The sequence below is a fragment of the Gracilinanus agilis genome, chromosome 3 (genome assembly GCF_016433145.1).
Source record: "Gracilinanus agilis isolate LMUSP501 chromosome 3, AgileGrace, whole genome shotgun sequence".
Lineage (NCBI taxonomy): Eukaryota > Metazoa > Chordata > Mammalia > Didelphimorphia > Didelphidae > Gracilinanus > Gracilinanus agilis.
In genome coordinates, this window is record NC_058132.1 from 197,299,614 (window position 1) to 197,312,176 (window position 12,563).

General features: G+C 37.7%; 1 protein-coding gene across 4 annotated transcripts; it reads left to right on the forward strand.

Moving 5' to 3' along the window:
* The first annotated feature begins 900 nt into the window (after window positions 1–900).
* On the forward strand, window positions 901–12,128 carry RBM7 (RNA binding motif protein 7). 4 transcript variants are annotated; one of them, XM_044669576.1, is made up of 5 exons: window positions 901–1,109; window positions 2,444–2,606; window positions 3,830–3,932; window positions 8,226–8,325; window positions 10,291–12,128. In XM_044669576.1, exons 1-5 carry the CDS (start codon window positions 1,014–1,016, stop codon window positions 10,657–10,659), a joined length of 831 nt encoding a protein of 276 aa, XP_044525511.1. In that variant the 5' UTR covers window positions 901–1,013; the 3' UTR covers window positions 10,660–12,128. The 4 variants fall into 4 exon arrangements, with proteins under 4 accessions (XP_044525511.1, XP_044525513.1, XP_044525514.1 ...); XM_044669578.1 differs by having other exon boundaries at window positions 935–1,109; window positions 8,223–8,325; XM_044669579.1 differs by having other exon boundaries at window positions 935–1,109; window positions 8,235–8,325.
* The last annotated feature ends 435 nt before the right edge of the window (window positions 12,129–12,563 follow it).

A 12,563-nucleotide genomic window follows, 5' to 3' on the forward strand; every position in this document is an offset into this window, starting at 1 on the left:
TTCCTGTGTAATTCTGCAATCCTTGAGTGCCATATAAAGCTAAGCTATTGGTGGGTGGGTACCACCTGTGGGTGTTCTGAAATCTCATTTTAAGAATTTTGAAGACTCATATTTTTGTTTCTTTCGCAGCAAACCATCCTCCTAAAAACAAAGCAGTCATTGCACCAAGAAAGCTTTTTGGGGAGGCCTTGTTCACAGCCCAGCCACTGGGTGCCCCAGGTGACAGACATCAGCTTCAGGGGGCTGCCCAGGCAGCGACCAGAGGTCCACGCGCAGGCAGCGACAGAAGCAGCAGCACACTTCCGGCGGCTGCGGTGGCGGCTGCAGCTGCGACTTCTTCACCCTTCGGCTAAGGAGGCGGGTAAGGTGTGAATCTGAGGACCTGGGCAGGCACCTTTCCCACTACTCCCCTCCCTTTGTAAACGAAGGGAGAGGCTCGGCTGGCCTCAGGCACAGAGCTGTCCTCCGAGCTGACTAGGTGTACCCCTCGCGGAGTTCGCTGAGGGCCGACCTTGGGGGAATTCTTCTTGGGCTTGGGTCTGGGCCTGAGCCTGGAGGCTTTATTCCCAGACACCTGTCCCAAAGGCCGTGTGGCTTTGCCCCGGGATCTCGGGAAAGGGCCCCTGGCCACACATCCTTCGCCTCGGTCACCGTGGGGCAGTAGTTGGGCCATCTTGTAATTACGGTGTTCCTTGGGAAAGGGCTTGTTCGCGTCGCTTCGCCCTCTCGTCCTCCCACCGGCTCTCGGCTCCAGGCCGCCTAGCTAGGCCTCTGTAACCGACCACGTTGCCATGGTTAAAAGTGACGGTTCCTCGAGAATCTCCCGTAAGGGAAAGGTTCGCCTAGGGAGCATGCGCACTCGCATCCTGACGTACATCGATGTCAGTCGGAGACAGGGGGCGTGGTCTTTGTCGGAGCGGGAGGGGGAAAGCCGGAGGACCAGCTTTCCGGGCGTGCGCAGTCCACCCGGCGACGGTGAGTTTATCCCAGCAGTGGGGCCTGAGGCTGCGGAGATGGGCGCCGCCACTGCCGAAGCGGATCGGACTCTCTTTGTGGGCAACCTCGATAGTAAAGTGACAGAGGAGCTGCTTTTCGAGCTTTTCCATCAGGTAAAGGCGTGGGATCAGCTTCTTTCCCCTTTCTCATTGGCTTTCCCCACCTCTCACTCGCGAAGGCCTCAGCCCAACGGTCTTTGCTGGCGCCGCCTTCGCGCGTGCGTACTAGATGCCTTTTGACCTGGGGTGGGGTGGGGTCTGGGTGGCTTGGCCTGGGGCCAGAAAGAAGTAAGCAGCTTCTTCTGGAGTGAAGTTCTTGGGTATTGCTCTAGGTGTCGGGTGTGTGTGTGGGGTGGAGTGGGGTGGCTTGGTTTGGCCGAAAGCAGCTGTTTTAAGGAGTTTATAGGGACCACGAACTTTGATCCTAGTGAAAAAGATCTTCCCCTGGAGGTCATTACTCTCTGCTTTTTTTTTTTTTTTTTGGTCATTGACTTTCTAACTTACCACGAAAATTTGACTTTTGAAAAGTTTTCTCGGTCTGCTTCTCTTCTCACTTGGTTTGCTTGCACCTTGGAAGAGGTGTGTGGTGGAGTGAGAAGAAAGCACTGGACTTAAGAGGCCTAGGTTTGGATTTTAACTCAGGTGCTTATTAAGCCATGCAATTGTGGGCAAGTCTCTTAACTTCATTTCCTCATCTGTAAAATGGGAGTAATAATATGAGTTGTGAGCAGGCTTGATTTGTAACCATTTTAAATTGGCACATTAGATGCAGGTTATTATTACCAACTCAAAATCCTTTTCCAGTAATGGGAAGTTATACCTATGCACTTTTGCAGTTCTGAAGCCTACTGATAGAGTTTAGGCTATGAAGCACAAATGTAAAGATTAAATTTTGAAATTATATCACTTAACTGCCTTCTCTGGATTATTAATATACTTTGCGTTCAAAGAGTCATGGACTAAAAGCTGGAAAGGATATTATCTAGTCCCAACACCTTTATTTTTATGGATGAGGAAAGAGGCCCAGAGAAGTTAGGTGACTTAAGTCACACAGATAGTAAGCAGCAAAGCTGGGATTCAAAACTAGGTACTCTGACTAAATTTGGTATTTTTTCCCCTTTTACTACTTTGAAGTACTGGATATTTAAGCCTCTGTAGAGGAAAGTTGTACTTGCCATAGTTAGCAACACAATGGAGTAAAGGCATTTATGCTTTTCTGTGTGAGCCCCTCCAAATAAGTTGTTTTCTTATAGTAATAATCATGGGTTCTCCCCTAAATTGAAATGCATGTGCTATATATTTTTAAGCCCTGCCAGAAGTGGTTACTTGCATTTTGTTCCATTTTTTAAATTTGCTTTATTTTTGTTCTTTACAAACAGAACATTTTTCAGAGTTTGCTTCATTTAACTTTAACTTTATTTTATTTTATTTTATTTTTTTATTTGCAGGCAGGTCCTGTAATAAAAGTTAAAATTCCAAAGGATAAAGATGGTAAACCAAAGCAGTTTGCATTTGTGAATTTCAAACATGAAGAATCTGTTCCTTATGGAATGAATCTACTTAATGGAATAAAACTTTTTGGAAGGCCCATCAAAATTCAGTTCAGATCAGGTATCTATTAAATTTTAAAGAATCTATTTTTAGGCAGGATAAAAAAATTTCATCTCAACTTCAGAATAATGAAGTTTAGAATTCCTAAGAAATGAGGGATAGTGACAACACAGATGATTAATGTTATCTGTAATCCTAAAAACTCAGTTTAGTCATTTTCTTTAAAAATGTTTCTACAGAGTAGAATTTCCCTTCTTCCAGCCATCCCTCAGCTAAGAATGCTCAGGAACAAAGAAGTGTCAAAAAGACTAAATAATTAATCTTTGACTAATACTTCTAATAACTCATACTGTTTCTCTTAAGTGGCCATCCTGTGACGATGAGCTTCTGCATAGCTAGTTTAGATTATCTAGGCATTTAGAACTCCTTCAGTCTAGATGTAATATAATTCCCTGCCTGTATTTGAACCCATTCCAGTTTATAGCTCTCATGCAAGTCATTATCTGCACAGAGTTAGACCTGGAAAGGATATATCAGAGAGCGTCTAGTCTAACTCTTTTTTTCTGAATGAGGAAAATTAATTCCCATGGCAGTTTTCAGTTATCCCTGTTCATTTCTAATCCACAGTTAGATTTTAGACTAGGGCTTCAGTGAAGACAGTGATAATGTCTAAATTGATTTATGTGCTCTTTTCCTTTTATTCTTGAGTCAATATGAAGCTTTAAATGTATTCTCTTGGAACTGCTTTTTCATATTGTTCATTTTTCTTTGTAATTTGCTCATTTAGGCCACCCAATTTCATGTTGGTATTTTGCATGCTACTTTTTCTACCAGCTGGTTTAGGAAAACATGTATAACTCTTTTATTGAGAAATCTGGATTTTTATTTAAGTTCTCTTAACTTTAAGTGCTTGCATGTCTTTTATTTGTAAGGAAAAAATCATCTTCAGGAAATAACTCTTTCTGGGTTTTGTTTATTTCCACAATTTTTCTTAACAAATAATAATTGCTGGAGCTAGTAAGGAAAAACTTTCAGTTAATTGCTCTTATGTCTGCTTTGGCAATTGGAATATTGCACTTTGATTGCATCTTTATCCACTGGGTAATAGTGTTGTGTGTAATATTTTGTTTTGTTAACCTATTTCTTATTTTGATGAAACAGTAGAGTAGAATATTGAAATGCAAATTATTCCTAGTGTCTGAGATATTAAGGTTATACCAAACTTAACTTTTTGAAGTTGGATGACCTTGGAAAAAAACAAATTTCAAATATGTTTTCTTCAGGAAGTAGTCATGCTTCTCAGGAGGTTAGTTCATCATATTCCCAGCATAATCTTGGGAATGCAAGTCCATCTAGCATACCACAGTCCACTTCAGCTTCTAGCAGGTAAGAACTACCAGTTCTGGTTAATAAAATTGGTTTTCTTTTTTTTTTGTTTGTTTGTTTTGCCCCGCAGAACTTTCTTTTGTAGCCATCACACGATTAACACTACATTACAATAGTAGTAACTAGGTCTTATTCATCTTCATATCTTCCTCACTACCTAGCATAGTTTCTTGCACATAGAAGGTGCTCAATGATGAATTGGTTTAAGTTAAGGAATATTGGTCTTATTAGAATATTGCTCTTAGAATCAATACTGCAAGACTGCCTTATTAACTGTTTGATATTTTAAGGAATTAAATCTCTTCAGGTGGCATCAATAATATGAATCAAATGCTTAATGCTTAATTAAGTTTTATATTAAAAAGTGTTTTACTGAAAATTTAGTGTGATAAAATTTGAAGGTCTAGGAACAGTATTTATAAAGTTTCCTAAGTTTTGCAAAAGTACTTTATATGTACTTTATGTATATATGTATATGTACTTTATATGCACCTTGCAACAAGCATCAAATCAGCCAGTATTTATTATTATGTACCTACTAAGTCCTGGGTGCCAGGGATATTAAATAATAAAAAAGGGACCATATCTACCCTCAGAAACTTAAATTTTACCAGGGGAAACACCACATGAATGTAATTACTTTTGGGAGGGAAGGCCCTAGGAGTTAGAAGCAGATCTGGAAAGACTTCATGTAAAAGAGACTAAAACTGAATCTGGACAAAAGTAAGTTTTAAGAGGTGCAGGTAAAGAGAGAATGAAGGGAGTCAGCCCAAGAATTCAGAAGGTGCTTAGCACACATGCCTAGAAAAGAAGAGAGTTACATGAGAGGAACAGCATAGAGGTTGGTTTGGCTGCTGCTTCACTGTTTCTCAAAATAGAGAAAGACCCACTAAGGACATGTATGTTGGGGCCAGGTTATGAAGATTGCCAGACAAAGGAGTTTACATTTTATCCTAGAGGCTATAGGAAATCACTGGGGTTTATTGTAAAGGTAAGTGACAAGCTCATAATTGCACCTGAGGAAAATCACTGTGACAACTGTGGAGAATGCAATTGGAGAAGAGATAAGAGGTGGTCCATGCAAGAAGAAATGTTAAAAGAGTCTGAACTATGGTAGTGATTTTTTGACTAGAGAGAAGGGTTGGAGATAGAATGAAGAGTTAGGATGAATAATGCTGAAGTTGTAAACTTGGGTTAAATCTATAATAAATCCAAAGTAGGCATTTATTTTTAAATTACAAAGTATTTTCAAGTAACTCAAACTATATTCCTTATGTCAAATTACTTTACAAAGTTAAAAATATCTAAAAAACTTAGGACTAGAAAAATACTTTTCACCCTAATAGAAATAGGGAAGTTTGGAAGAGGAGTAGGCTTGGGGAGAAATAGGATAATTCCTGTTGAATTTGAAGTACATATAGGACATTCAGTTGGAAATGTCCAGTAGACTTCTGGTGATGTGAGATTGAAGCTCAGTAGAGTAGCTAAGCCTTGATCTATAGAGATCTTCATTGAGATGAATAATCTTAGGGAACCTTATAAGGACACTACATGAGAGGGTAGAGAGAAAGAAAAGGGCCCAGGACAGAGCTTTACAGGTTTGAGATGAAAGATGATCCAGCACAGGATGCTGAAAAGTGATCAGACATGAGGAAAGCCAAGGGATAAATATCCAAAAAAACCCAGAGAAGAAAGAATATACAGAGGAGGAGAGAGAGAGAGGATCAACAGGATTAAATGTTGCAGAGTGCTGAAGGATAAGGACTGAGAAAAGGCCTTAAGATTTTGTATTGAGATCATTGGTTTGCTAGCCTATGCTTATTTGTTTGGCTTGTCTGTTTTTGCTTGTTATAAGGGTTTTTTCCCCCTTCTCTCTTACTGGGAGGGGAGAGATTGATGGGGGGAGTAGCTCCATAATGAATGACAAAAAAAGGGCTATTGAAGCATTTCTAAAAGTTCTAAAAGGAACAGAAGGGCTATTTTGAAAGTAAAATATGGAGTGACAGACATACTTTAAAAAAATGGGTGGTACAAATTGGAGGTTTGTATTTTGGTACACAAGCCTTTGTGCTCCCTTTTTGGAAATGCTATTTTTTGTATTGAAATTCAGGAAAAGAAAATGAGAATGGGGAATGAGGCCAAGGGATTATGAGATGTAAGAAAGGTAAAAGTGTATTGCATATGCTCTCTAGTCTCATAATAATGATGATAGCACTATAAGCTTTATAGATATATCATTTTATCCTCATGACCACCCTAGGAGGTAGGTGCCTCATCTTCATTTTATAGATAAGGAAACTGAAGCAGAGGTCAAGTGACTTACCTAGGTTTCACATAGTTAGTAAGTGGGCTTCCTGACTCCAGCTCCATCACTATGCACAATACTACCTAACTGCCTATTAAAGCATAATGCAGGGTCCTCTGTTAAGAGGTTTGGGGGAAGAGAGAAAAGATTAGATTTAGATCTGGAAATTACCCAAAATAACTTCAACTCCCCTTCTTATTTTATAATGAGGAAACCAAATCATAGAACAGTTAAATCACAGGGTCACAGTAAATATCTGAAAAGGGATTTGGCTTCCTGACTCCAAGTCCAATACCATTTATCATAGTCTGTACTGAAAAGACAGTTTGAAATAACCTTTAAGGAGAGCACTAAGGGCCCAGTTGAAATCAGTTGACATAAATTTGTAGTGGGTTTAGTAAGCTGTGTTGCTTTTCCTCAAACTCCCCTTTGCAGCTCCTAAGTATTTGGGTTAGAGATGGGTGTCAGGATGTAATTCAGGGTTAGAGTTGGTTAGATATCAGTGAAGATTAGACAAGGGGGTAAGAGATTCAAGAGTGGAAGACAGGGAAAAGTTGAATTGGTTAATTATAGGGTCTGTATTTCAAAGTTAGCAAAGTGAAATCATCAGGAGTAATGGCCTAAGAAAATATTGAAGGGTGTAGGGATTAGAGAGCCTAGTGAAGATAGTATGTTCAGGAGGGGTAGAAGACATAGGCAGAGATAGGAAGGCAGGAAGTTGTGAAAAGGAATTTCAGAGTTTTTCAGTTCTGATGGTGACATTGAGGATATGACAAGGCAGAAGGAAAGAATAGGTAGTAGGAGTTGAAGAGATTGAGGAACTAGTTGATCAGGGTGTTTGAGAAAACTAACATGTAGTTCAAATTCCCTTAGTTTAAAAAAAGCAAGAGAAGAAGATCGTGAACTAGGCACTAAACTTGAAAAAAGGAGAATGGTCTGGGATTCTGTAGAGAACAGAATTGAGCAATACATTTGGGTAAGGTGCATTTTAAAGAAAGAAACATTGCTGAATTATGATGACAAATTGTTATGTAGAAATGGCAATAGGAGCTCAAAAGATAGCTGTGTCTAGAGATGATGATATGAGAGAGAAGGTAAAGCCATTGCTAGAGAAGGTAAATAGTGTTACAGTATTATTTGCAGGAAGTCAGGTCCCAGAATTCCAGAAGATAAAAAGAGCATGTAAGGGAGAGGTGCATAATGGAGAGAGGTTTTTAAATTCTGGATCAGAAATTCTAGAGGGCATAGTAAAAGGGGTGAGCTGAACAGCAGTGGGTCATGGGAAGGTTCTGGTTGAGAAGTTTGGGAATGAGCTATTGGGAGGGAGGGATTGGGGAGGGGATGCTTTTATTCTGGGTAATTGGCAATTGGGAGAGTAATAGATGGTGGAAGTTTATTAGCCTTAGAGTTTCAGAGGATTAGTTCCATGCTGGAGATGGCAAATGAATTTAATATTCATAGTCTCCACTCTTCTTGGGGTCTTGGGCAGGTCAGAGGTCCCAGGTGGCCCTTTTGTAAGTATGTACTAGTTTAGTGCTTTTCTCTGATGTTTATTGGGCTGTTTAGAAGGGTATTTAAAGAGAATTGGTTGATATATTTGGGGATGTCAGCTATTTAAATTCTTAACCCATCTCTATCATGAGCCCATGACTTGATTATTATTTATATATTTTAAGTTTTGCACTGCATATAGCAAGAAGGATCAGTAGGCAACCTATATAAAGTTATAAAAAAAACCTCTCAATCTGGAAGGCCCGGAGCATGTTGGGTTAATTATACCCCTCTCCCCTTTTTATGAGAAGACATAAGAGTTACAACAAAATGAAAAGATGTTCATAGGTTATAATCTACATCATTGGTGGGAGATCATGTTGAGATCACAGATCACCTGATATAGGAAGGTTGAGAATAATGAGTTAGGCCTCAAGAATCAAAATTCTGTGTATATTGCTCCTTTGTATATAATGATGAATTCTTTTTTTGAGTAGATATGAAAGGAATATGGATAACTTGACATCTGGATATAATGCTTCACAAATGATACAGAGGTCTTTCTCATCTCCAGATAATCTTCAAAGACAGGCTGTGGTAAGCTATTTTTGTGATCTAGATTTTGTTAATACGCAAGTTGTAGCATGAATTACTGTATTCAAGCATTTCCATAAATTGGAGAGTTATTCATACTTTTTTTGGTTACCTTTAATAAATTCCATTTCAACATTTAGACCAATATATCTACAAGGGTTTAAGAGCAGAATTGCAGTTATTTTCCATTAGTTTTCATCATTAACTATAACTTGTCCAAACTAAAACTTTTTTGCCACTTCCTTCTTACATTTCTGTTTTTCTTAAGAGTCTTATTCTGTCACCCAAGTTAATTCTGTCACCCAAGTTAGAAAGCTCGGGTTCCTTTTCTTCTTTCCTACTTCTTGCCTTCTACCATTTATCACATTCTGCCAACTTTTCTTTCAAAATAATTCTTGTTTCGATTCCTTTCTTTACCTTCCAACCCTCTAGTTTTGGCTTTTATGATCTTATCATACTACTTGCAATAAGCAGGTATAACTGACAATAGTCAACCCATCTTTGCACATTGTTGACATATTGTCTTAAAGCACAGCTTATAGTGCTTTTACCTGTAGTCCAAGCTCTTTGTCTTGGCATGGTCTCCTTTACAGTATGGCTTCACTCTAAGACATAAACACAAATTTGATAATCAATGCCACTTCCTTCTTTAATTTCTTCAGTAAAAAAGTAATCATAGGGGCAGCTGGGTAGCTCAGTGGAGTGAGAGTCAGGCCTAGAGACAGGAGGTCCTAGGTTCAAACCCGGCCTCAGCCACTTCCCAGCTGTGTGATCCTGGGCAAGTCACTTGACCCCCATTGCCCACCCTTACCACTCTGCCACCTATGAGACAATACACCGAAGTACAAGGGTCTAAAAAAAAAAAAAAAAAAAAGGTAATCATTTTAAACCTATTTTATACATTTAGCCTACTCAGATATATATATTATATTTATATACATGTCTTATCTCCCCTTTGAGATTTTATAAGCTCCTTTTGAACAGGTTCTATCTTATTCATCCTTTTATTTTTGTCAATGTCTTGCAAAATAGTTGTCACCTAGACATTTATTAAATAAATAAGTTATTTCAATTAAGACCATAACCTGGAATCTGTTTTGGCAGATACTTTTTTAAAAAAAGGTTATTATTTTAAAATATTTTTTATTTTATTTTAAAAAATATTTTCCCATGTTTACATGATTCATTTTCTTTCCCTCTTCTCTTCCCCTCCCAGAGCCAATCAGCAACTCCACTGCATTGTACAAATGTTATCATTTGATACTTATTTTCACCTTATTTATTTTTGCCATAGAGCAATCTTTTAAAGCTGAAACCCCAAACCATATAGCCATATAAGCAAGCCATAAGTTTTTATTTTGTGTTTCTGTTCCCATAATTTTTTCTCTCAATGTGGATAGCATTCCTTCTCAGAAGTCCCTCAGGAATGTCTTGGATTATTGTATTGCTACTAGTAGTAAAGTCCATTACATTGGATAGTTCCACAGTGTTTTACTTTCAGTGTACAATGTTCTCTTGGTTCTGCTTAATTCACTTTGCATCAGTTCTTGAAGGTCTTCCAGTTCACTCCTTAAAGCACAATAGTATTTCATCACCATCAGATACCATAATTTGTTCAGCCATTCCCCAATTGAGGAACATGCCCTCATTTTCCAATTTTGTGCTACCACAAAGAATTCAGCTATGAATATTTTTGTACAAACATTTTTCATTATTATCTCTTTGGGGTACAAATCCAGTAGTGGTATTGCTGGAACAAAGGGTATGCAGTCTTTTAAAGCTCTTTGTGCATGTTTCCAAATTGCCTTCCAGAATGGTTGGATTAATTCAGAACTCCACCAGCAATGCATTAGTGTCCTGATTTTGGCAGATACTTTGTACTTGTTTTGTTATTTCATTGTGATGAGTGATTTATTGTATCTTTTAAAATTTAATCTTTTTTCTTTCTTTAAAATTTTGTCCCCTCAGATGAACAATGTTCTGTGGCAGCAGCAGGGATCATTCAGTGGAAAGTTTGTACCTCAGCATTTGGATCAGCCTAGTTTTACACCCTCAGGGCAGCAGCATGGTCATTCATTTAACCTCTCTTCAAGCTCCCAGTGGTGCCAAGATACACCAATGTCACAAAGAAAAACCAGGCAGAACTCCCATCCCTACCAGTCAGATAGGCTGTATAGTCGCGAGCAGCGTTATGGGGATCATGGATCTGACCATCATTATAGAGGAAACAGAGATGATTCCTATTATGAAGATAGGATCCATGACGGTTGGAGCCATGACTATGATAGCAGAAGAGAAAACAGTAGGGATGGAAAATGGCGCCCATCTCGGCACTAAAGTATTTAAGATGAACTTTAAAAGAAAAATGGGTCAGACTAGGCCCTTTTTTGGTTTTGTTGATGTGGAAATGACTTCTTTGAAAAACTGTAGAAAACAGCTCTGAAAGTTGCTACATTTCCTTTTTAAAAATTTTTAACTTACCTGCAGTATAATACAAAGAGGAAAAAAAAATAGTGGTTCCAGTTTTATTATATTAACAGCCTTTCACCTCAGGGTTTTATGAAGAGGAAAGGTTTTTTTTGCAAAAGAAAGTGCCACAACTCCTAATCATTGTTGTAGTAAGTTTAGGAAAAGGGGTGGATTGTAAAGTTTGGTTGTATTATAAAGAAAATATTTTAATTATTTGTAACTTTTTGTAGTGTAACACAATTGTCTTCGTAGTAAAACCTATTTTGGTGTGTGTGTGTGGTAGAATACATCAAAGTCGATAGCCCAAAATAGCTATCTGTATTTTGTTATTAAACTGGAAAATATTACTTTTCGATGATCCATTTTACTGCAAATAATATTCAAGCAAAAAAAGAATCCTTGTAAAAATTGGGAATGAATCATATTGGTTTAACTTTTGATGGAACTTAAATTTAAGTTCTATAAAGTTTCTTTGAGTTTACCTGAATTGAATTACACTGTATTCACATACATCAGTAGATTTATTCTAAAAATTAAGAATTTTCATGAAATCATGTTTGATATGGCAAAAAATTACTCAGGAAGTATTAAATCTCTCCATGGGTATGGTTTGGTGTTTTTTTTTTTTTTTTTTTTTAACATTTAAAAGACCCTAGTGATATTCATGTGTACCCTTTCTCCCCCAGTAAGTTTTATCATTGCATAAGACAAAATAATTATACATTTTATTGAAATATACTTTTGGGAGTGAGGAAGGGGGCCTCCCAGCCCTGCCTTCACTGCCTGAGTCATTTAACTGCTTTTTCATTTTTAACATTGTAATTTTTAAGTGCCCAGTGAAAATATAGTTGTCTTTTAAAGTGGAACTCTAGTTTGCTTATCTACTTGATAAGCACTTAAGAAAAATTAATCTTAAAATTCATCTGACTTTAAGATCTTGTTTAATGAACAGTTTTTAGGTGTCAGAATTATACTGTGTTTCCATTTACATATAGAAAATAAACTTGTTTGTAAAAGCACATTCCTTCAAAAGTTTGGAACACTTGTTTACTAAAGAAGCAAGCCATTTCTTTCATGTGTTGCTTTTTATTATAAGACATTTGTCCAAGACAAAGTTTTGTTATCTTGTCAATGAATACAAGAAGTTGCATATGAAAGATTAGGCCTGCCCCTTTATTTTGGTTTCATACAGCAGTTGGTTGAAAGTTAAGGTGATCATTTTAACTTAGTGTTTGTTACCTATGTCTTGAAATAAGTGTCATATACCTTTTTAACTTAGCTTTTATTTAATCAATAATTCCAGTACTGTATACTAATTAAACGGATCATTTCTGCTCTCTAGGAGTTAAGTGTGATTTTACTTGTCCAGGTTTTCATATCATATAAAGCACTTTGTAAAACTTAATATGTCAGCTATTATCTGTATTATGGAAAAATTTGGACATGTTTACACATAGATGCATACATACACATAGGTAGATATATATGTGTATGTATGCCTATATACACATACATAATGTGTATAAACATATCATGTGTAAGGTACAGTAAGATTCCCTGAGTCCACGGATTATATGTTCCAAGACCTACCATGGATAGTTGAAACTGTAGATATAAACAAAATACCTGCTGACCCCATATATATGTGCTCCCTCCCTGTTCCTGCCTCTTGGCTGGATCCACTCTGTGGGCTCCCCACCTCTAAAAAAAGACAAAACCCTAAGCCCACCCCACCCCCAAGTGGAGTTGAAAACAGAAGAATCTATAAGTGG